The sequence below is a fragment of the Odontomachus brunneus genome, unplaced genomic scaffold, assembly GCF_010583005.1.
Source record: "Odontomachus brunneus isolate Ranch 3 - 2012 unplaced genomic scaffold, Obru_v1 Obru_scaffold_014, whole genome shotgun sequence".
Taxonomy (NCBI): Eukaryota; Metazoa; Arthropoda; class Insecta; order Hymenoptera; family Formicidae; genus Odontomachus; species Odontomachus brunneus.
In genome coordinates this window covers 1954218-1980280 of record NW_022639464.1, presented here as the reverse complement: position 1 = coordinate 1980280, position 26063 = coordinate 1954218, and the positions used below count along the sequence as shown (strand labels likewise).

The following is a 26063-nucleotide window of genomic DNA, read 5'->3' as shown; positions in this document are numbered from 1 at the left end:
TATATATATATATATATATATATATATATATATATATATATATAATATATATATATATTTATTTGATCTTGAAGAAAGACATGTGAAGGTCAACTTTAATTTTTTAAATGGAATCACACGGTTTTTCTAACCTAAATTAATTGCTCTGACAATTCTAAATATAAAAATACTGCGATGAAATTATCAGAAGATTAATATGTTTAGAGATAATTTACATTTTATCTTTTTATCTAAATACTTTTCACACAATATCAGGTATGATATCTCGTAAAATATTCACTTTTCCATGACTTTACCTTAATCTTTTTGTACATAGATTGTCGAGAGAAATCACGATCAGTAATATTAATGATTGCTCACTAAATGCATAAATCAACAGAATGTACTGGAATTTTATTTAAGGTTTCTCTATATTTTTCTCACAACACGATTTCACTCATCACTCTACGTACAAAAATATTAAGGTAAGTTAATTAAAAAGTAAATATTTTATTAAATATTACATATTTCGTATTGACAAATAGCAAAATAAAAAATAAGAAAAATCTTAAAAAGTATTAATTTTTAGATGTTTTATTTCAATACCTTTATACGCGGAATAATCAATAGAACTAATTTGTTTTAGAAAAATCATGTGATTTCATTAAGAAAAAATAATTGACCTTGACAAATCTTTTCAAAGTCTTTCTAAGGTTAAGTGAGGTTATTATCATTTTTATTCCCCATTAAAATAGCTTTTCCTCCTTGCTACAAGTTTTACTTGACATATTTCCTTCTTAGTATCTTATTTTTAAAACATTTGAAGCGTACAATTAAAATAGGATATCCTATATGTTCATAAAAAAGAAGGAATAATGTGAAAATAAAGATTGGAGAAGTAGGAGAATCAATGAATTTTAAATTCAGATAACAATCTCGTTGAATGGATAAGAAAGTCGAAACTTATTTTAAACAATAGAAAAAGTTCAAAGGATTATATTACATAATATTATTTTGGTATGCAAAGAAGGTGCTAAATCGAAGGCGTGAAAAGAAGTCGCAGTGATGCAAGCAAGTTATGCGGATAAAATGACGGGAAAGCAAGAACGTGAGAAGCGAGAGCGATTTTAAGCGGATAGCTTTTATCGATTCGAAAGCATGCGTGAAATGCGGTAACGAATAATCGACATTGGCATATTTCCAACTACCGTTGTAATTCTAATTGGCTCTCCCGAGCAGTTGCAGAATCGGTTCTCACTGACAATATTCGACTTCTGAATATGCTGCGCAATGTTATACGTTGAAAGAGTTCTTGTTTGTCGAGATATAACTACTATATGCGAAACATTACGTGTGTTGTTTTAGCGCAAGCTTGTGCAATAGCACACACGTGCACATCTACGTCTTATCTAGATGTTAATGGCGTGACAGGTATATATATTATTCGCAGCATACTAAAGCGGCGTAATATTTATGCCTGCAGGTATTTTATTACGCACAGTTATGCACATTGCATAACTGTATATGTAAATGATGTAGTTCTCAATGGGACTATCTACATCGCGAATTTCATTGATAGTGTTTCTGATTGCTATTAGGATAGCGTGTTCTATGTAAAAGTTTTGATGTTAATGAATATAAATTTTTAAACACGACATTACATAAACACAATACTATTTGTATGTACTACGGAATAATTAGATATGCATAATATTGCATTTATAATTGCGAAAGTTACCAATGCAGCAATTATGTTTGTTAATATATACAAGCCGATTATTAAATTGATCTTCAGAATATAATAACTTAAAATAACATGTTTCTGAAATTCTTTAAGATATATAATGCTTTATCATATGCACACACACACACACATACAGATATAGAGAAAGAAAGACAGAGAGAGAGAGAGAGAGAGAGAGAGAGAGAGAGAGAGAAAGAGAGGGAGGTTAAATATAGGGGGCGGCAGGCTGTTAATGACTTTCTGAAAAGTCATTCATAGAAGATTAAAATAATTTTTTGTCTCAAAATAATTACATAGGATTACATAAGATTTAGTTTTTGGATTGTTTTTTAAGAAATCAGTTTAAAAAAATTTTAAATTTTTGCATTTCTTTAGGAATAATTATAAAAAAAATGGTGTCAATTTTCAACTTATCCGAAATGTATGGGCAAAATAAAACATAATATAAGAGTCATATAATTGATTAGAATATATGAAACAAATATATATATATATATATATATATATATATATATATTTATGAATATATATCTAATTACAGCAAACAAAAACGAATAACTTTGACATTTTAAAAGACACAAAATTATTTTCTAAAATAAAAATTATAAACTTGTTTAATGTAACGTAGTTAAGTTAAATAATTATTTAACATGACAACTTATACAAGACCTACTAACCTAATTTGTGTCTATATTAAGGATATAAATTAAAAAAGAAAAAAATATATAAGACACTATTCTATAAATAATAATAATACTATAATCATAATATAATATAATAATATCATAATATAATATAATAATATAATTATAAATATAATATTATATAATATAATATTATTAATATATTATTATTATAATATAATAATAATATAATTATAAGTCATAATAATTAAATAAAATTATTAACTTTTCCAAAGATTGTTACTAATACTAACTTTACAAAAGTCATAATTCCCTCATATAATATGATTTGGATTAATTTAATTTAGGGCAAGATTAAACAGATATTTTATTTTGCTCTTTTTCGTCATGTTTTATTTTGCTTACAATGTTGTTTAATTAATAAACAACAAGTTTTCAAATTAAAAACTCATTCCATGTATATTTATTAACAAAGTTGATTGGCATAGTTAATTGTTAAATATTGTTTTGTATAATAAACAAACCATAATATTTACGATTATTATAAGTAGTAAATTATTAGACACAAGTTCAGCAATAATGTACATTACACAATTAAAGTTTGGTTATAAATACAAATATATCAAGAGCCATCAAGTAACATAAAGCTATTAAATAACATACGATAATTACGTTATTGTAGGAGCAAATGTAATTAAGATGTTCCATTTTGCTCGCATGTTCCACTTTACTTATTAGTTTCAAAAAAATAATGATTTATATTAGTTTATTCTTATTAGTCTTTGTTTTCTCTTTTTCCTCGCAAAAAAAGAGTAGCACACCAGCCGCTTTGAAAAATCGTGCTCGTTCCGTACTCGTTATCTTTTTAATAGAGAATTATTTACGGGCGATGATTTGTTTCTTCATCTTACGAGTGAAAGTAAAACAAAGTCAATCGAATGTTTCCAGGTACTATAATTTAACAGTTGAGAGAAGTTAAATAAATGGTCACAATTATGTTTTTACAGCTATGCTTATCTCGCGTGTGGCGATATGTTTATCACATAAAAGATCAAGAACTGAAGAAGGAGAACGAGGCAACCTTTCATTCATTCCTAGAAGCACAATTCACTTTCGAATGTCATGTTGATCAGCTTTCAACAGTCGACGAAATTTCATCTCTTTCTATACACAACTCGAGAACGTTTGTCCAGCGAGCGTTAACATTCTTCTCTTAATAGTACACGTCAAATTTTATGTAAGAGCTTACGGTTGACAAGTGAAGTTAATATGTAATACCTGAAGCATTAAATTGTTCGCTTTGATAATGCGCAATCAGTAATGAAAATAAAAGTTCAGGTCTATATAAATTTAAGAAGCAGAGAGACACACTTACTTGAACGTTAAAATTCACTACATTATGAAACGATCTGGAACATTGAAGTGTTAATGTATCCATTTCGTCTTTCTTACTGTGACTTAAACACGCCTGGTTTTTGCAATTTGCGGCAAACCAGCCAAGCGTCAACGAGCTTCTAGAGATACAAGGTTTATAGAAAAACACTCGCCGTGAAAATAAGTAGAGTAAGCGAATTTACTCTTTTTATGCGACGATCGTTCGGTTAACTGCGCTTTTTATCGATGTTGAGGTGAACCGTAGAGACAAGATTTGTGCGTGTTTCAGAAAGTTACAGCTTTCAGTGGATTTCAATGTATTTCTTGCCAGATGATAAATCTCTCGGAAATGTACCTACATGTACGTACAACTGGATGAGTCTAAATATACCGGAAGACTAAGTTTTGAGAGCCGACATAATCATACCTTTCTCTTTCTCATCTTAAACGCAATTAGTAGCTAGGCAAGTACTAAACTTTATGCTCTGCCGACACGTGTCTCAGCAATACTTAACGAGTTTGTTTTAACTCGCTACACGTGGTGGTGTACTTTCTTTGTCGGGGGCTGATGCCTTTCTGATAGATCCAAATCGAGAGTGAAGAATGCAAAATGGACTAGAAATCTTGTTACAAACCGGAGAAACAATTGCGTTTTCTCCGGATGCGTGATGAAGCAACGCTCCCGTCTGCCAACGGTGTCATTAACAGCACCGAGCAACAAAATAACTTAAAAAAGTGAAATAGCTCGACTCGACACCGCATGCCGAGTCTTTTATTGCGTCGGAATTAAATCACCGACGCGAGAGCGTGATAATTAAAAACGATTTATAGTGTATCTTCCCGCGCCAGTTCTTATTCTTGAGATCTTCTTGATCCTAGAAAGGTATTGGACCATACATTTGACTGCCGTGTCACTCATTGAGAATCTTTTCGCCATATCGAGAGCTGCAAAGAAATGTTTGATTGACAATATTCTTAAGGAGAATACAGTCGAGACGACCTATTGTATTTTCTCGAAATACCTCGCGCACAAAGGCGACAAGAAGAGGACGAATTTTCGAGATCGACGAAAGAGAAACGATAAATCTTCACGACGGGTCTCGTGTTAGCGTGGTTGGCATTGTTCGTGGAACTTCACAACGCGAGTTCGGCTCGGTCGTTCTTTCTTTTTCTCTTTTTCAGGTTGTTGACTCGTTCGAGAGAGGACCTGCCGTTTCTTTCGGATGGTGAGAGAAGACCTGCGATTGATAAAAGTCGTATTGATCCGCTTTTACTAGGTGGGATCTGATTTGCAAACCGCACGGGTGTCCCTCGCGTTACACTTAACTATGATCGGCGCTGATGCTAACGATGCGACGTTGCGCCCGGTACATCAGCGCGGGGAGACTTACCTTCACCTAGACCTTTCTTTCGCCGTACGAGAGGGGATCCACGTATAAATGCTTTCTTCTTCGTAGCAATGGCATCAGAAACCACAATTTCACTCAACCACTCGTCTGCCATCCGATCGGGAGAAATAGTTACAAGGACAACCCCATTCCGGCAAGCATGCGGTCGATCGTGAGTATTCCGTTTACTATTGTCTATGAATCCGCAACTTTAAGTATATGCCTCACATATCTGCTTTTACGTGACACTTTTATGTGCATATTATATATGTTAAGACAAACAGAGAATACTATGAAAAGTTTAATGAAAATAACAGAGCTAGGTTCTTATTAAATTACAGTTCCTATCTTTAAAACTTTAGTACTTAATTAAAGCCACTCAATTTAAATTCAGAAAAGTTTTATAAAAAAATATTAGTTTCGCTTCAAATTTGATCTTACATATAATATTATATAAATTATGTTTTATGTTATTTAATTTGATTTATGTTTCGTATTATTATTTCATATCAAGTTTATAGTATATGCATGATTTATATTTTCTCTTGTTCAATCTACGCGTGTACAAGCTCGTGAATATTAGCTAAGTTATTATAAACTATGTCATACTTTTTATACATACACACGTGTGCGTGTATATATACAAATATATACATTCATTTGTAATATAAGAACAATCGCGGCATGTGATTTATTGTCAACCAATCGAACGGATGCGATCGAACAGATTGTTTATCTTGTTTGAATACAAACATTGATTTACAGCTCAGGTAAACCATCTAATTATAATTTTGCTATAACCAGCCAACAAGTTTGTATTACACTTTCACGCAAACCGATTAAGTTTACGAAAGTGGGACACCTTAGAAAGTGACGTGCAAAGAAGTGCAATAACGCTAATGTTTCGCGTAGGTGTTACTAGGGCTGGCGGCTCTCGTCTGCGGCGTTTGCTGTCGAGATCTTCGCATTGAGAATTTACCGCGTCAACTTCGATTGCAACTGAAGGACAAGCGCGGCCTCAACGATCACCCCGTGGTTTTCCCGTCGCATGGATCTTCTTACTCGGCTCCCATTCATCCAAGTCTTGGTGCTAGTTACAACCTGGGAGGATCATCCGGTGGCTTCTCTTTGGGGCACGCTGGACTCCATGGTTTGAGCGGTCCCGTCGGCCATGGAATCGGATATCCCATAGCTCCGTCCAATAGTCTTGGTTTAGGATCCGGCTACTTGTCCTCTGGATTGGGTCACGGTCCTTTGAATCTTCAAGGTGTTTCTTTAGGCGGACACTCGGCCCAAAGCACTCAGTTCGCGCCCAGTATCGCGAATATCGGTGGAGGAAGCAACGGACTTTTCACCCCATCCAAAAACGGCCCCGTCACCTTTGGACTTCACGGTGGCAGCGGCTCGACCGGCACTTCTGCTGCAAACGCATACTCCATGCCGGTATACGCTTCTGGAAACCATGGGCTGTCAGCTTACAGCAACGGAAACCTGCCGATTATGCTGGCACCGTCGCATGGCACTTCGTATAATCTGCCGTTGAGTTCCTCGGGTTCCTCAGCAGGATATAGTCTTCCCACGCAGCCCGTGTCTTCGAGTTCTTCGCACTCCGTAACGGGCGGCTTGATCATCGCCACTGGACCGCACAGTGTGTCCTCCAGCTATAACCTGCCGACTTCCGGGTCCTCTCACGGAGCTGCAGCCCTCAGTAGCTCTCAGAGCGTTCACGGAGCGCCGCCTTCGTATACTTTTCCAATAACTTCCGGATCTCACGGAGTCTCTGCGTTGGCTCCTGGCTCCACGTCTTCCGGCTACTCGACATCCGGTTCTCCGGGATCCTACAGCTCCGGCAGCTCTCACATCGGGCTCTCGAGCGGGTCATCCGTCAATTCCAATTATGAGCTGCCAGTCTCTTCAGGATCCTACTCAAGCTCCGGATCTGGCTCCAGCCCGTACACGAGTTACTTACCGGCTACTCACGGGGACAGTAGCGTCAGCTATTCATCCAGCAGCGGTTCCAGCTACTCTAGTCCCAGCGTCACTTACGCGTCGCCAAATTCTAATTACGCGAGCTCCAGTCCCGATTACTCGTCAGCCGGTTCCAGCTACTCGGCTCTCAGCTCGAGCTACGCGAGTCCCACGTCCAGCTATTCCAGTCCAGCGGTAACTTACGCCGGCACTTCCAACTATACGCCCGCATATGGGAGTTCTTCCGGTTCATATGGGTCAGCCGCGGAGTCGCAAGGAGCCTACTCCAGCGTGAATCCGAGGTATCTGGGATACACCGCAGCGAAAGCGTACGAAAGTTTGGATTCCGGGAACACAAAATACGACACGATCTCCTACTCGAGTCCCAATGGAAAATATTGAGCTACTTAATTTATATTTTATAGGACCTTTTGTATCTTCCACCCTAACGTTATCAGGTTCATTGACAACAATTTACGTTTATGGAATCAGCGTGTGTTTTAGATAATGACTAGACTAAGACGAATTAATCGCGACTTGACATTGTACATTCATTTAAATTTATGCTGTCGCGATCTTGCCATGAAATGTAGCGATGGCTCTATCTCTGATCACTTTACTGATCGCTCATTGAAGCGGATCAGTAGATCGCGTACAATATTGAAAACAAAAAATTATAACCAAATCTCCAGGAGAGAGGAAAGCTGCCAATATATATTTATATTTAAATCTTCTATTGTAAAACCATATAGCGATTTATACTGTAATAGTATTTAATGCAAAATGCGTTATCTATTTATATTATCCATAGGTATAGTGTGTCCCCTTTTCTGTTGTACATCCCGTACATCTCCGACGATTGTGATTTTTGTTGCATAGTTTTATACATTTTTTTTTTTTTTAATAAAAGAGTTGATTCCGACACATCAAAGTTGTAACACCCGTTATAAATTTTCGTGACTGATCGTTTATAAGTATCTAACAGCGTGTTCCAATACACGTTCCGACTCAGTAGATGAGTATCGATAATTAACAATGGAAAATTAATTGAGCATTAATCATATACAAATATTTAGTTCAATTTGCAAAGAATAATATCGTTAACTTACGTGTTTTATAATGCCTTATAATGTCTGCGTATGCATAAAAGACGTTTTGTTCTAATTGTTCGCATATTGACGAAAAATGAAGACGTATCCGGTGGCCAACGTGGCCGAAGAAATTGGTAAAGTGAAAGTGGAATCGATATGTCGAGTCGTATAATGAGACGCGTGAATCAGTATACAGTGAAGGAGGAGATATTTTCTGTATCTAACTGATTATCGCAATTAAAATTATAATTAGATACATATAGACTGGCGGTTTACTTTCGCATCCGCGTTTGCGAGTCCGTCCTGAATAATAAGTTCGACAGGCGTGACGGAAGGTATCGCACGTGTCAGAAAACATTTATTCGGACAGTTCTAATGCAAAAGTTGTTATCGATCAGGACAATAATTGATACGTTTAGAAACGACTCGACGTGACACGGTGCGACATTGCTTTTGCTTTTATTCGCTCGCGGCGTTACTGTGAAAGTTCTTGGCTGCGTGCAACCTGCGCGAAGCAGAGAGAGAGAGAAAGATACACACATAACGGTAATTTTATATAATAATAAAAGCAAGTTTGCCCCACGGGCAAAAACGGGATCACTTTTACTCCAAGGCCGGGGCAGTCGAGATGAGCAGATCCCTTTCTAAATTTTTATTTCATCTGGGAAAGTGGACGCTAACAATAACGATTGTCTGAGTTTATCAATTTGATTTATTGTCCACGATTTATCTCTATCCCTTCCTCCTTTGATATTATTATATAAGAACAATCTTATCTGGAAAACAATAATAACAATGTAAATGATAATAGTACATATAATAGTACATGTTTCTATCTTGTTTTGTACAATGAAAAAGAATATAATATAATAAAAGAATATAATTAGAAAATTTATTTCTGAGATTCAAAGTTCACAAAATAAACTTTATTTTACAGAAATAAACTATATATCTCACAAATAAATTTTCAAGTATTTTTTCTCTGTGTACGTTAACGAACATGAAATATTCGCCGTTCTTTCATTTTTAAATTAATAATTTACTGATTATTACTTTTCTACATTTTACCTACATTATTCCTATAAACATATAAATTAAAAATTTTACAAAGATAGATTCGAAATGTAAACTTATTCACAATACCTAACAAATGACAGCGCGCGTAATTAAATGGGACATTATTATGTCCTTATACCATACGTGAAAATACATTAGCATGTTCTAATTTAAATTGTAAATTGGGCGCAGTGTCGCATATTTGAGCGACCAGCTCACCGTGTATCGATTAATCCCTTCATTTGGTATGACGAAGCGATTACAGTCTCGTTAGTCGAGTTTTCGGTTGCCAAGCCGGAGATACGGAGACGCCCACGCAAGAAAGCGATTCCAGTAACCCGCCGATCGCGCGTTACTTCTCGTGCGCACCTGACCCAGTTTCGCGCATACCTGGACCCGAACGCACGCGAGCACGCATGCGATGTGCATGTGGCACGACACGAGTGAGCCACAGGCCGGGACATCTACGGTCCTTCTCGGATATACGATCTAGGTGATACTCCGCTGCGATGTGCGACAACCAGTCGGCTGACGTATCTCCCGTATAGAAATCGTTTCACTATTTTCCGACTGGTTTTGCGAGCGGCACGTTCAACCTCTTGCTCTCACGCCCGGCGCAGCGAGAGCGGGAAAAGTACGCTCTTACTCTTCGCGAAGGCGTTCCTTGCTGGACCCCGTCACGCACTTCTGAATTGATCCCGGCGCAAGTGTCCACCCTGTCCGACGACTGAGAGATTCACTTTCGTAGTGCACCGACCTGTAACACGAGTTTTTTTTCTCCTGAACTACAGGAGTAACGGTGAGGGTTCTGCAAGAGTCCCGACCAAGGCTATGAGTGCACCATATAGAGAGTCAGAGAAAATATTTTGAAGACAAACGATTAAATAAGGTTAAATCTTTTTAAGGATTTTAAAAGATTAGAATTCTTTAATCATGAGAATTGCTCGGTACATTGTACTTTTTGGATTTCTTGCCATTAAACGATCGAAGTCCAGAAAATTATTCCTGCTGCAAAAAGCGAATGGTTTACTATGAAATAACTATTATTATACTATATTATTATACTATAAGACGCCATTGATAAATTTGATTAGAATCATGTTATTTACCAAATGATGAATCGAAATTTGCATAGATATATATTTATATAAAATTTGCTAGGAACTTAAAAAATAATAAAGCTCCTTTAAAATCTCTATAAAGTATGAAAAATCAAAAATGAAAAATAAAATGTTTTAATCAATATTTAATAAGCTTATTCTAACATTTTAATGATATTAGAATTTGACGCAAAAATCTGACTGATTGAATCAATAATCATACCTTTTTTATCAATTATCTCTCTACGTACAATTATTTAGATAGTTACATATCAAAATTATCATTTTCGCATTTTAATTGAATAAATTCGACTTCCAATATCGTTAAAATACTACAATAGAATTGTAGATATATAGGAGTATTGATTCAAAATTATTTTGTACCTTTTCAGACTTGGCAGTTAATTTATTTAACTTTTTTATCTCGTCTTTTTTAATTAGTTACTAAAACTCTGTTTCTCTTGAGGTCGGCTCACAAAAATTCTTTTTTTAATGAATTAAAAATTTAAGTCTAGTTTTATATTTCTAGATATTACCAAGAAAGTAATGGTGTTACCCAATTTCCAGGTTACCCAATCTCCAGGTTGTCCAAGCACAAACTACCTTTGGAGAGAATTAAAATTGCAAAAAACCTAGAATTAAATAAAAAAATTCTATATGCTTCATAATAATCCTGATTATATTTTTGATAATATCCTGATTATTTAGATACAATAGACATTAGTAGAGCTTTCGTGATTGCTGATTCTAAACTCAAACATTTAAAATTAAAAATTATTGATCCAGCGTGTTAAGAAAGTGGCTTCCATTAAGCAAGCAAACATATATACACGGAAAAGAAATTCCAATTCGTATAACTGAATGGAGATCAAACGAAAAAATTGCTGACGAGAAATCTTTGTTATTGCGACAGAAAACGTTCGTCTGAACATTCAGCTTTGTTTAAACTCGTTTAAGATAACTCAGAACAATTTATTGAATAGAAATCTGCTATGGGAATATTTCTATTCCAACAATCCAGTCCTTTATCTGTGATTCTCAGATAACAGAACATTCAAAACAGAATATTTCACTACAGTAATGGAGTTGTTTATATAAGACAAAAGTGAGAACCTTTTTTCTTTAAAATCAGTTAAAAATACGAACTAATATTATACTTAAATACTTTGTATATGTTTCTATGCAGTAAAAAAGGATATTTGAAAGGAAGAAGGTAAAACAAAAACGAGAGTGATCATATGACAGTTCAAGGATTTAATTCAAATATCATCACGACGTAATCGTTCTAAACAATAACATTGATCATTATCAAAGGTGTGATGCACGTGGCAAGGATCGTGATCGAAGGTTGCGAAGCAGCGCGCAGGTGAAAGTAAAATAAATCGATGTTTTCAAAGGCACGAGTCGCTGCGAAAGGCGTTGTTCGAGCGAGATTGGAAAGATTCTTCGAGGATGCCGGAGGGCGCTCCACTTCCTGGATCGCTCGGTCTTGAACGACCATCACCTTGTCCTCCGGCTTAAACCAAGCCTGCCCGAACTTTCGCGAAAATCATGCGTTGCCAAACACACTCGTACACTTTCCTGCACGTCTTGCAGCAGCCAACAGGTAATTGCCGTCTAATCATCAACTAATCATCGTCAGGATCGCGCAAAGGATTCGCGATCGGAATTTTGTTCATTTCCTTGTAATATTCAATGGACGCGCGATCTTCCGATATCTGCTGCTTCAGGTGGTGGCAGAGTAGACTGTCGCGTTCTTCGTTTGACGGCGATCGAACGGCATTCTATACATTTTCACTACGCGTGCACCGGGGCGTACACTATCACTTCTAGACCTACATATAAGAGCAGAGAAATGTTAAACTAGTTTCCGCGATTTTTCCGGCGACTGGGTATAAAGGAGAAATTCAATGTCCGCCGATGTGTCATTAAAGGTGGAACCGTCGCGTCGGTCTGATCTGGGAAATTACTGGCGAGGAGTCGGATGAGATAGCGATCAAATTGTGGAAGGAAGCATAGCCTTGCGGTCGTCCGACGGCGATAAGTGAACAGTGGCAGAGATGGAGCGGCTGGTTGGTACCAAAATTAATAAATTCATTTGTTAATGGGAAAAAATTCCATTTTGTTGAAACTCACAGCGACAATTTAATTGGTATCTGAGTCCTTTTACGATGATCTAGAAATTCTTGCTACGAACAGACATATTAGGGAATCTTGTAACTTTTAGAAGCAGTTTTACCTAGCAAAAAAATGTTTCATTAAAAATTTATAAAATACGTATTTTTATACAAGGTGTCTGCAAAACTACGTGTGAAGGTAAAGCACGTCAACCTCAGCATAAGATCCTTAGCATTTTGCAAACAATCAAGTGAAGTTTCGAGATATTACAAAAAGAAGACTGTCGAACAAGAGTCCGCGACATTGTAGAACGAACTTTGTTAGCGCGAGATCGAAAATGGCTGACACGCGACTCACTCCCGATACATAGAAAAGTAATTGTCTCCAGCCGCTCGCATCCTTACTCCGTCTTGAGCTTTGTCAGATGATATATGCTAAGAGGTAGTTACGTTTCAGTCATTGTCGATGAAATCTTGCGTTTATAGAGTCCGTCCCATAACATCGCGCGTTTTGATTTGTTAATCTCTTTTCATTGAATCTCAAAATTTTACGTAGTTGTTTGCAAAATGCCACGAATCCTCGTGTTTAGGTTAAGATGCTCTACATTCACACGTTAGTTTGTATATCTTGCGTCAGACACTCTGTATGCATATTGCAGTATGATTAAAAATCTCATTTGTTTGATTTATTTTGATATGATAATCGTAAATATATAATCGGATAATATATTATAGAAAAAATTGATTATAAAGCCAAAGCTAAATAAAATCTGTATGTTTCTTTTATTTTTATTATTATTAATCTTTTCTTATTATTAGCTCTTTTTTTCTAATTGACATAAATTAACAAGAAGAAAAATGTATAAAGCCATATTTTATCTTGAACATGAGTGCAAACGTTTAATTGCAGATATTGCTCTTGCTGTCACCGGCAATTTTCGCCGAACGACTCAAGATCAATGATCCTAATAACGAGCCGTTTCTACCGATATACCCCACCTACCCTTACAACCCTAAGCTAATCAAACGAGGCGCCGAGCAGGAATTAGTATCACAATTAACGCCTGAGTCGTACGAAGCGCCGAAGGAAGATACCAGGGATTCCTACAGCACCAGCTATAACAACAATTACCAAAGAGACTCCTATTCCAATTATAATCCCTACGACAAAAATACCTCACCCTCGCCCATCTACAACCCGTACTACAACGAGAATCCATACGCCTACACAAGCTCACCATATGTGGCCTACAACCCGTATCCCACGCCGTACCATGCAATGAGTCCTGCGGCGTATCCCGCGCCCTCGTATCCGGACTATTACTACCAGCCACCCTATTACTATTCTCATTATTTCAATCACGCGCTATTTCCGCCGCCGCCACCGCCACCGCCGCCGCCATTGCCGCCCCCATTGCCGCCCTCAGTAAACGTCGATTATCGCGAGACATCGCAGGACTCCACCGAGACGGAGAACGACAAGCAGGACAAGGATAAGAAGAGCAAGAAGCCAAAGCAGGACGAAACGAATCGAGACGCGTCGGCGAGCCAGTTCGTTGACGGCGGAAACTACATATCCGGTAACTCGAGGGATCTCGACGGGCAGTCTAGCACGTACAAAGTAACCAGCCCATACAATCAAGTCGAGCAAGATGTTCAGGTGAAGAACCCATCGATTCCTTTACCCAAGACGACGTACAGAGTAATCAGCGTGGCAGGACAGCCAGTTGGTCCGGATTACCCTCTGCCCGCTCAGTACGTCAAGGCTCAGCAGATAGAGCATTTGATGAGCCAAACATTGGCCAAGCTCTTCGCACAGAATGAGCAACAGCAAGTGGGTCAGTCTTATGAGAGCAATAAAGACAGCCTGAGCGATGTCAACGACGGATCGAACGTCAATCAAGACACTTACAACCCAAGCACACAGTCGTACGTGGCCGTTCCTGGTGCGAAAACCAAGACCGGTGGTTACGTGATAAACTCTGATGGTGTCGCCAAAGTCAACGGGGAACAGGTGAATTCTCAGGTGACGTCGTCTCAAACTACCTCGAGCAGGAATGCGAAATACCCCAATAACTTGTATGTACGGAAGCCGGCAACGCACGCGATACTGGGTCAACCCCAAACAACCTTGGACCTCTCCCAAGTGACGTACGTTTCGCAACAAGGTAACCGCAACAAGCATCGCGAGCGAGTGAACAGTAGGCCGACAGATCACGAATCAACAGTAGCAGACGAATACGACTCTTACGACGTGACGCAGAGCTACACTTCCAGTCCGTTCGACAGCAAGCGAGAACAAAATTACGAAAATTATCAGAGGCAAACGGGTACATACCGCAGTAAGGATTTCATTGCCGTGCCTCAGACACCCCGAACATACAGCTACCAATATTCAGCTTACGAATCGGACCAGGCGACAACGGCGGAGCAACCACAGCAGGACAAAGTCAATTCGGATGATGGCGACTTCGGGGTTAAGCAGTACAATAAGGGTTGACAAGGGATTGATTCATGCGGCAAACGTATATACGACATAGTGATAGAAAGATGGTGCTCTCGTACATAAGATGTACATTGCAGTTGTTGTTGTTTTACATTTATAAAGTCATTATTAAATCGAAGCAGCTTCCTTCATTCTTGACGTTAAGGTGCTTCATATACTCTGTTGATATTTATTAGTATGTTAATTACTTTTCGTACACAAAAAATGTTCACCGTTTGTGAAACTCAATCACGATATCGTACACTGAGGAAGAAATGCTTGAAAACTTACTTATGCGGGGGATACAAGTTTATTTTACAGAAATAAATTTTATTATTCAGAAATAAATTTATACTTTATATTCCACAAATAAATTTTTAAATATATTTTTCTCAATGTACGTTGCGTAATTTCATTGTCTGTCGCTTTAAAGAACGAATGAAAAAAACAAAATACTGTCACATACTTCGTAAGCTTTTTACACTTTGAAAGACTCTTCTATATTTATATAAAAAATTAACATCGCGTTATTACTCGTACTTGGTGAGGGATAATCACGAGACAAAATAAATCACATTTCTACCTTCACTTTGTGAAATAAAAAAAAGAAGGCATACACATCGTACACTTTCCAATTCATTATAAATCGCGTTAAGTCACAGATCAAGAATGACCATCTAGTATTTGTAACTGCACGCCGACAGACGAGAACTCCCCTCCCTCCCCCCCAACATTCAGATGTTTCAAATGATTTACTTTCGCGTTAACAACTGGATGAAAGGTCTGCTCACAGGTGCACTGATTGCTACTTCATACGATTGTACCTGTATCATTTCTCCGATCAGGCTTAGTACTTTCTTTCGCGCGAACGTCATTTCTACGTCGTCGCGAGATCAGTAAGCGGACGGTCGATGTTAATTTTAAGATTCACGAGACGTGAAAAGAATAGACATGGCAGAGTGGCTGTTGTTTCTTCCACAAAAGTGGCGTTAGTATATCGGGATGCGTGACGAATCTCTTTTGTAGTTAGAAAGTCAGGATGTCGCACTGAATCTGACCCGGCATGATCCTCAACGCGGAGCGATCTATTTATAAAACTTACGTTCCACATACAGGCAGATTTTGTATTCGTTTCGTAGTCACTAGTAATAAACGATCGTTTATGTCCACTTTGACGTCTGCACTCCTTTCTCTTCAGTATGAGTACACTGCTAACCGGTTTCCCTTTTTTTAGTTCCGTATGTTACTTTCGTTCGATGAGCGATGAGATCTTGTTTCTTTTTTTTTTTCACTACCATGTCCCTTTCGACGTAAATTATACGCGCATCGCCACAAACTGCGAGGTACACGAGGATCAAAGAAATTAATATGCGGAAAATTATACGGAGGCTTCAAGAATGAAGCGTATCGCTAAGGTAATATGCTTTATGCGTTGGGTAATTAATACGTACGCGATATTAAACTTTCATTTCCTATTTTGGGTCGACAATGTTGCTGAAGTCGATGCACCTTGCTAAAGCTACGCCTTTTTAAGCTAAAATTTTTCTTCACAGGCGGCGAAATTCACGTTTGGCGTCTTTGAACATTCATACATAAAATATTACTAAGTTTCATATCACGACATGTACTTGAAACTACATATAAAAAAAGCGTAATCTTCTGCGAATTACATGCGGATGGAAAAATTCGTAGAAAGTTGACGTTTGGAAGAAACCGACGTAAATCACAGACGGTCCAAGAAGATCTACAGAGTGACAACTTTATCTCGAAAGTCTACAAGATTATCAGACAACGCGCTGCATTTCTCTGCCGACAACGAATCCGTCTCTACTAATTAATCTTGTGCGCTGCACACTCTAATTTATCTCGTTAATGCCACCACGCTCAGTTGGTCTTAACGCGCCGCTAATTAATCGTTTAGATTTGGTAGTATCTTTTGCCTTAGCGCGAACATGGAATCGCCCGAGTCACGGTCATGGCTCCAGAGAGAGGAAAAGATCCGGATCGTGGCAATGTCCGGTTGATCGTTCGGACGAGGCGTGTCGGCGTGATGGAAAGAGGAAATGAGGCACCGCGATCCGTCCATTCGAATCAGGTCCGGCGCACCGCAAGGCGATAGGTAAGATAAGAATGTTGACCTGTCCCTTTTTGGTTTTCATCAAACTTGCCATATTCGTGGAGCAACGCAGAAACTATGGGAACTGCGATAGAAGAAAGAAAACAAGAGCGAAAATTTTTCCTCTAAAAAGAGATATTTTAGAATAATTTTTTTTATTTAAAGGAAATTTCAATCTAATTAATTGTTAATCCGTATTAATAGTGTGATAAAATTATATTGATTATACTAGATTTTACTGATTATATTAGATTTTATTATATTAGATTATAGCTGGATTATATTAGATTTTACTGTAAACTGAGATACACTAAAAAAACGATTTCTTCGGATTTACACTGAGAAAAAGTATTTAAAAATTTATTTAAGTTTATTTCTATGAATAAACTTCATATGCCCCACAAATAAATTTTCAAGTATTTTTTCTCAGTAACAAAAGACAATGTACAAATTTTTCAAACATTTGTACTCAATGTAACAAAAGTGACGTTTGTGATATTGCGTGGAATTTATCTTAAAATCTTCTACAATATTATGTAAAAAAGTGAATGGTGCTATTTAAAAAATCCAACGTAACCATGATTTATTTAGAAAAAAATATTTTTTTACCTTTTGTTACTACAAATCATAGCCTGCCTGAAGCAGTTGAAAATTCACCTTGCAACCTTTTCATTAAACCTTTGTACATTGAGTACAAATGTTTGAAAAATTTTTGTGGAAAATATGAAGTTTATTTTTGTGAATATATTTCATGATCCACATTTTATTTGAGAAATATAAAATTTATTCAATTATATACTGCGTGTTCAACGTAACGATCTGTACGACTTTTTAATTTACGATGGTTTAATGAAAAGGTTGCAAGGTGAATTTTCAACTGCTTCGGGCAGGCTATGATTTGTAGTAACAAAAGGTAAACAAATATTTTTTTCTAAATAAATCATGGTTACGTTGGATTTTTTAAATAGCATCATTCACTTTTTTACATAATATTGTAGAGGACTTTAAGATAAATTCCACACAATATTACAAACGTCACTTTTGTTAATATTTAATATTAAATATACAGCATTATTTTAAATAGCAGTACTTATAAGCAAAATATGAATCTCACTACTTATATCTTCAGGATATTTTTAGAAATATATAAGTACACGTATCTTAAAATACACAATATCTACTTTTTTATAATATTATATAGAAAAGTGTATGGTGTCATTTAAAAAATTCACAATGATTTTGATTTCTTATGAAAAAAAAATTTCTTATAAAAAAATTTTACCTTTAAAAGATAAAATTTATGTTATTGTAACTTGCATGAAGCAGTTGAAAATTCATCTTACAACATTTTCTTTAAACCATCGAAGTGTCTAAAACATCCTGTATATATATATATACATACATATATATATACATACATATATATATATATATTCGTCGAATATATAAATTAATAAATATAATTTATTTATAGAAATAAATTATATTATCTAACAGAAGTAAACTTATTCTACAAATATTCCATAAATTCTCAAACATTCTTCTCTCAGTGTATCTTTTACTCAGTATGGTATTTATATTTATTTAATTTGGATTCGTTAGATTCAAACAACATAATTAATATCAAGTATTATCTGTTTCATTGGATTAAACCATGTTGTTTAGTGGAAAGTAACTGTTATTTAAAGAAAGGAAAATTTTATTTTCAAATAATATATTATTTACTTACGTTTAAACTTTTATTTTATTGAATTACATTTACTATTTGATTTAATTCAATTATTGACTGAAAAGAAATTATCGTTTTAAACGTTTCGTCTCTCACTCTAATCTATTATTTGAACTAACTAATATGACATTCATCTAAAAATCCAAGACAAACCATTGATGATGTCACTGATTTCTCTATATATGTACTTTGTAATTTTCTTAGTTTAATTTATGAAAAATGTAGAGCAAAAATTCTAATTTTATTATTATGATTTTTATTTTGAACAATTATATATTAATTTAGTTTTACTATTATATAAAAATTATTATTGTTTAGCATGTTTATTTACTTTAAATATAATGTATATATGTATAATATATATAAGTATTTCTGTACTTTCTGTCCGCTAATGTATATATATAATTTTTTTTAATATCCTTTACATATCGATCGTTGTTGCTTTGTTTTGGACGATAACCAGTAAATATGATATGAAGAAGCTTCTCGAACACAATATGAGGATGCATTATAAGTATAATGCTACTAACATAGCGCCAGAACTAGTTGGCATCATTAATTCCTACGCAATCGTTAATCAACCCAAATCGTAGCCAATAAAAAGGATAGATGCCGCATCACGGGATAATGGAATATTTTGATGGAAGATCACGGAGAATGAAGATGCACACGATGAAATAATTAAAAGGCAAACTACCAGCAATGCAAAAAAGAAATATTAAGTTTTTGAAAGTTATTTAAATAAAATTATTGATTTTTTTTTAAATAAAATAAGAGAATTACGTAAAACTATTTTCTTCCACGAATCAAATAATAAATGATTTGTGTCGAAAAATAAAATTACTTGAAAAGCCAAACAATGGCAGGAATTATTGAATCAAAAGTGAATTTATTCGGACTATTTCGACAGACAAATTTCTTTCAATTGTTAAATATATTAAATCCAAAGAACTGTTTGTTGTACATTTCAAAAGGAGGTCCAAGAAAAAAAAACGAAAAGATGTTTGTGTACATAAATTCGGATATATATATATAAAGTTGGGGAATCTCTTTTATAACAGACGGTTTTCAATTGCGCATAAACATGTGCAACTTTTCATACGCCATATTTTATCGGTTTATGCGAGGTACGATAGGTCTTATCGACGATCCTGACGCGAATGTACATCACGGCGGGTGAGTGAGAGCGCCGTGGCGCGCCGTTTTACTTTATTTTGCGCATTCCCCGTGTGCGCGAACATGCCGATGGTCTAAAATAAAATTGGATGGACCAAGCCTGTTACTTTCTCGCGGCGACTCGATCCCGATCGCCAACATACACGGTGACCCGAAAGCTCGACTCGTGTTACTCCTCGCTGAAAGCGCGCCAATGTAAATTCCGGATAACGAGGTTGCAGCTTTTGGCGAAGGAGGTAGAAAGTGCTGTGCATACGCGTACGCACATGGACATTTGTTACTGCGACTGAAACATTATTTTCTCTTTATGTTTATGAGCCGTCACGCGTCGAGCGAGCGGACAAACGTTATCTGCCTCCCAGAGCTAGGGGATGTTTCATTAAAACAAATGTTGTAATACTGGAATTAATTCATTGTGGAAAATACGCGAGGGAGCTGGTTTTTACTTGGCATTTCACTGCAATTACGCGCCGCTTGCCCTATTTCTTTGAGAGGCACTACCCGCCGAGCAAGCTACATGTGCGATGCAACATTTATTTTTGTGGCATTTTTTTGACGTTCTATATTTTATATTACCTTCTCTTTAGTTAATAAAAAGCTCTCTCTTATATTGTCGTTACAGACTTTTAGGTAACTTTTAACGTTTTAACTGCGATGTGCTAATGCACCAAATTTTCGAATTATGTATACTTTAAAATTGTATGAAGAATAAAACAAACTGTTATCCGCAGTGACTTTTTGTACATTGGTATTAAGTTAGTTTCCATTTTCAAGTTTTTCAATATTTTCAAGTTTTCAACATTTTCAAGTTTTTCAATATTTAGAAATTATTCAGTTACATATTATATGAAAGAAATGCAAATGACGATCATATAATTGATTGAGAATTTCGAAAGTGACCCGCGACGCTTTTTCAGTTGAGCTAATATAAACAATTTGGTAGATCGCATCACGAAACAGGTGACCGTAGGCGAACATAGCGATCGAAGTCGAGAAAGCGATTAACTTGAAAGGTCAGACTTTGCATTTTTTTTGTCACTTCCCGTTACGAAGTTGCGTTGGATTATCGGAATGTCGCATCGATCCGGCTCGCTTCCGTACTACCGCATGATCCTATTCCATTCCTCATTTTTACGCACATTTCATTAAAGAAACATGCATTGGGTAAGCGGTCGAGAAAGTTTTCTGACTTAATTGCAGTTAATTCGTCTCAAGTGTAGCCGCGCCGGCGAATGTTTGATGAAGCAACGCGTAATCGGTATATAAGGATACCATCCACACCCGCGGTCGACGTAGAAAGTTCCGGTCCCGTCTGGTCCTCCTCCTCCTCCTCCTACTCCTTCTCTTCCGCTTCGGCAGGTGGATTTTACCTGGGAATGTCCGAGGAAAGGGTCCGCCTTTGTGCGACTCGACGGCGGAACACTTCGACTTCTGCACAAAGAGAGTGAGATCAACAAAGAGATCGCGAGTCATTACGAGACCTCCTTTCCCTCCTCGCAATCCTTTCCCTTCCGTGACTCCCGACAGCATTGATCATCCATTTTTGCCAGGATCTGCCGTGTAAGAAAAGCGGCTTTCCTCACCCGGCCCTTTTCTCCATTGTCTGCTCTAGAACGGAACGGCGGTTGGTCCTTCCGTTTATGAATTTTCAAGAACACCTTACCAGGAGATGCATCACCGCGATAAAGAATTATCCGGCCGGATGACTCGTCGGTTAACCACCGTTCTCCGATATCGTTCGGCCGAACAACACGTTGAAAAACCACACTCGAATATCCAATGCAATCTTTTGCACCATTCTGTAATGGAATCCCACGGGCTGTTGGAGAGATGGCTTTCACATCGCAGTGTTCGACGAAAAAATGACTCGTTACGTAATCTTGGCGAATGCGAATGAAGTTAACACGAGGATTTGTTATCGTTGACGATCTCATAGAAATAAAATTACGCATTCCGGCTGCGATATAATCTCTCGAGAGAAATGAATGTAATTATAAGATTGGTGGTTAAATTTATATTGATATTTTCTGCACATTTCATTTTTGTATTCTCCACGTTTGACAAGCACGATTTAACAAAAACGTTGAGATTAAAGTGTCAACTTAAACCTCACATAGTGCACATATTTTAAGTACATTAATTTGGTATAATGTCATGGCTCTTGTTTTCGCTTATATACATTATATAAAAGTGCTAATAAGAAAAATCCTATGTAAAATTATAAATATATTTCCAAGTCTGTAGAATAGAATATATATAAAAATATTCGCAAATACTTACGTACTTTATTTTATTGCTAGTATAAAGAAAAATGCCATGAAGATGTGTATTTATATAATAATTCCTAACTTCTTTAAAAATAAATTTGAGAAATTAACATTCTAGTATTCATTTGTCAATATTTAAATATTTAAGAAACAATATATTACGTGTTTTAATTTTACGTATTTTGTCATAAGATATTAGTTATTTGAGTATACAAAAATATGTCATTTTTTCAATTAAGTAACGACAAGCGACAAATAAAATCGTTAATAATATTTAAGTTTATGTAGTATTAATCTATTATATATACAAAATGCGGAATTTTTATTAAAATTATTATAAAGATTAGTTATACCTGAATCGTTTTTTGTTTGTGAATATAGTTTGATGGTATAGAAACGTTGATCGCTTATAATATAGATAAAAATAACTAATATACATAAAATAATATCGATTATTATTTTTGTTATGTATCATATTTATTTTTTTTATGTATTATATTTATTGTGAAGAATTAAAAAATTGGTTTTTTACAATCAGTTCTTATAAAAATCGGTTTTAATGTAATCAGAAATATAAAATAAAATCATTTTTATTTTACATTTCTACTTTACATTTTAACATTTCTCTAAAAAATGATTCCATTGTAACATTATCTTTTTATTAAATATTGAGCAATTGAAAAACTTCGACTGTGATTAAATTTCATATTCTCCCTAATTACAACTTTTATTATTGCGTGAACCAAGAGTCCTCATTCTATTAGTTTAATTGGATAATTTAAAATAAATAAATAAATCGGGTGGAGTCGAAAATGATTCCAATGTGCCAGATTAGCATACGAAGCCTTAAAAATAACAAATGTTCTAAAGTTCTGTCAATTATATAATTTTACAAAATATGAAAATATGAAACTTTATATGAAATATGAAGTTAATTATTCCAGTGTGAGCGTAATTTTTGTCGAGTAATTTTAAAATGTACCTACTTTGTACGAATTCTGAAGATATATTGTTGTCTTTTAATTGAGTAATGAGATCGCGTGTCTAGATCTTACAGCTCAATCTCACTTGCGACTAATAGTCGCAGATGAGATTGCACGCAGTGGTGAGAATAATCCGCTTTTCCACAAGTGCGTACACCATTATACCATTCAATAATCAGAAACCGCTACTTCCTGCGTGGCTACATCGATCATTCTTCATTGTTCGGAAAGATACCGACGGAGGAGCTTGTTCCTCTCTCATTGTGCTAAGCCGAGATTAATAAACGTTACATCGCTTTGGACAATCTAGACGCACATTACATATCTTGATGATCGATTCGCAAATGAAATTTCTGTTCAAGATTAATCGATATTATTTGAAAGTCCGTATTATTTTCCGTCATTTGTTAGTTATTACTTATACACAGAAAAATATATCCTGCATTCAAGTAAATATTACTTGTTTCAAATATCTTATAATTCATATTTTTTATATCCACAAATCTATCATAAACATCAAATTTATCTAAATCCTGAATCTTAGTAAATTTAAAGTATTGATTTAAACAGAAATTTTAAAGTTTACTACATAGTGTCGAAGAATCTGTTTATTCAATAAAGTTTCATAATATTTTTATAAAAAAATAAATTTTTCTTTTCAATATATGATAATGAGTTTTTCTAAAATGTGTAAAAAAATTATTCTTTGTTGAAAAACCATTACTTAAACGAAGGAAAATTAAACTAAGTAATCGTTTTTCTTAGCAATGAAACGATACTTTTCTGTGTATTACCTTAATTTACTAAAGCAATTTTTATTGTTCTGTTCGATGTTTATAAAAAATGTTGCTGTATATAATTAACTATTAATTACACATAAAATATTAGACGTTCCATATTACGTTGTAATAACAATATATAGATAAGAAATTTCATATCACTCGACCTGCTCTTTATACTCGTAATCTAGCTTAGTTACTATATACAGTTGGAACGGAATTAACTTGTTCAATTAGCAATTTAATGAACTGTATAATCGGGCACGATAATTAGCGCCGTTTTACGGTGGTGGAAAAACTGAGCGCGATTTACGCGGCGAGATCACGAGTGCCGATAGTGCTACTACGTCGAGTACTTAACGCACCTTCCTACAAGCCAGGTGTAAATGCAATCGTAATCTACCGCGATTGTACAGACGACGTGTGTGGAAGGACGATAATGATTAAGCACGTGAAGCTTGTTTCGTGAAGTTTGATCTCTTCGACGATATATCACGTTCCCAAGAGATAGCAATTTAATAACCGACTCTTTTCTTCCTATTAATCTCGTTCTAACGACGGGTCCAAGTACGTCGTATCTCTTTTCATAGAAAGACTAGCTTCTCGCTGTCATTTTAATGAATGCAAAATAAAACGTTCTAAACGAAGTAATGTATTCTCACCTATTAATTGTAGGTTCGCTTAAAATTATCGATCTCTACTATATGAAATTTCTACAAATAAAAATGTACAATATAAAAAAATGAAATTATTAGATTGTTCGTTTGACTATACACTTAGAAAAAAATAATTTTCTTCTTTTAAAGATATGTTTATTCTTGATATATAAATTTTAAAATAAGATTACATAGCGTTATAAAAATAAGTTATTTGCATCAATACATTTTATATGTGTGATTCAACAAAGGAAAATATGTTCTCATTATTCAACAATAATTTTCTTGAATGAATAGCACAAAATATTGGATTGAGAACATGGTTTTGAATGTTGAAAAAAAATATCGTTATCATCAAAATAATCTTATTGTATTTCTTATCAGACTATTACAATATTCAAATAAAATGTAATATTGACGAAATTCAAGATTTTAAGATTCTTCTAGCAAATTTATATATCGTTGCTTATATATAATGAAGTAAATTTGAATGTATTAGTATCAAATAAATACTAATTTTTTTTCTGATAATCTGACAATCTGAGTATCTCTGTATCTGAGTATAAAGTTAACAGAAATTATACTTCCTTCTTAAATTAATTTTCACTATTAATTTTCCCTATTTAATTTTCCACTTCAAATTAGTAATTAATAATATCGTGCGCAAAGTATATTTGTATAAAAGTGACTTCAAGAGATATGTATGAAAGCGATTAGTTTCCCGAACATCGCAGATAGAATGCACTATCATTTATGTAGCACATCAGTCACTCTCTGGAATGAGACCCAGTCACACGATCCAAAGAGGCAAGGAAGCAATTTGTCGGATATATTCACTTTTACTCGAATTGGCATTCTTTACAACGTGGTCCACGGCCGACACGGATTATCACACACGCTTTAATCAAGGAGCGAAGAGTAGCTCGATGTGTAGGGGATGCAGTGGGTAGGGGTAAAGGCTATATAAGAGAACGCACGTCTGCTTCGGTTTTATAGTAGAGCTAGGTCCTTTGTGTCGTGTCTGTATTTTTTGGTATATTTGCAATATGGTAAGTATGCCGCTTCGGTCGTTTCCACTTTAATACTTCTTCGGGATAAAGGCACAGATTATACAACCGCAGAGCGGAGAAATGTATAATTTTACAAACGAGAAAGACATTCTATAACCTGATTATTGACGAAAACAGCCGCAAAATGGACTCTCTTTTATAGAAATACATATTCATGAAGTAGAACTGCGCGATAAGAAGAAAGTTATTTCTATCACCAATATGACATATCCTATTAAGAGAGGAAAGTTTCAAATACAAAAAGATTATTACAAATAATAAGAAAGTTACATATATAAATAAATACAACATAATATATATATATATATATATATATATATATATATATATATATATATATA

At 35.3% G+C, this 26063-nt stretch overlaps 3 protein-coding genes across 4 annotated transcripts in view; all 3 read left to right on the top strand.

Annotated features, from left to right (window-relative positions):
- Nucleotides 1–5220: 5220 nt before the first annotated feature.
- On the top strand, nt 5221–8023 carry LOC116841243 (cell wall protein AWA1-like). Its single transcript, XM_032808939.1, has 2 exons — nt 5221–5301; nt 6042–8023. The coding sequence occupies exons 1-2, from the start codon at nt 5290–5292 to the stop codon at nt 7497–7499; spliced, it is 1470 nt and encodes a 489-aa protein (XP_032664830.1). The 5' UTR covers nt 5221–5289; the 3' UTR covers nt 7500–8023.
- A 4265-nt stretch (nt 8024–12288) lies between these two features.
- LOC116841222 lies at nt 12289–15550 on the top strand. Its single transcript, XM_032808906.1, has 2 exons — nt 12289–12416; nt 13372–15550. Exons 1-2 carry the CDS (start codon nt 12405–12407, stop codon nt 14959–14961), a joined length of 1602 nt encoding a protein of 533 aa, XP_032664797.1. The 5' UTR covers nt 12289–12404; the 3' UTR covers nt 14962–15550.
- Nucleotides 15551–25568: 10018 nt separating this feature from the next.
- LOC116841240 overlaps nt 25569–26063 on the top strand; it is a 5640-nt gene continuing 5145 nt past the window's right edge. For both annotated transcript variants that reach the window (XM_032808937.1, XM_032808935.1), the window contains exon 1: nt 25569–25701. In XM_032808937.1, coding sequence (XP_032664828.1) covers nt 25699–25701 — 3 coding nt within the window. In that variant the 5' untranslated portion in view covers nt 25569–25698. The remainder of the gene's footprint in view (nt 25702–26063) is intronic.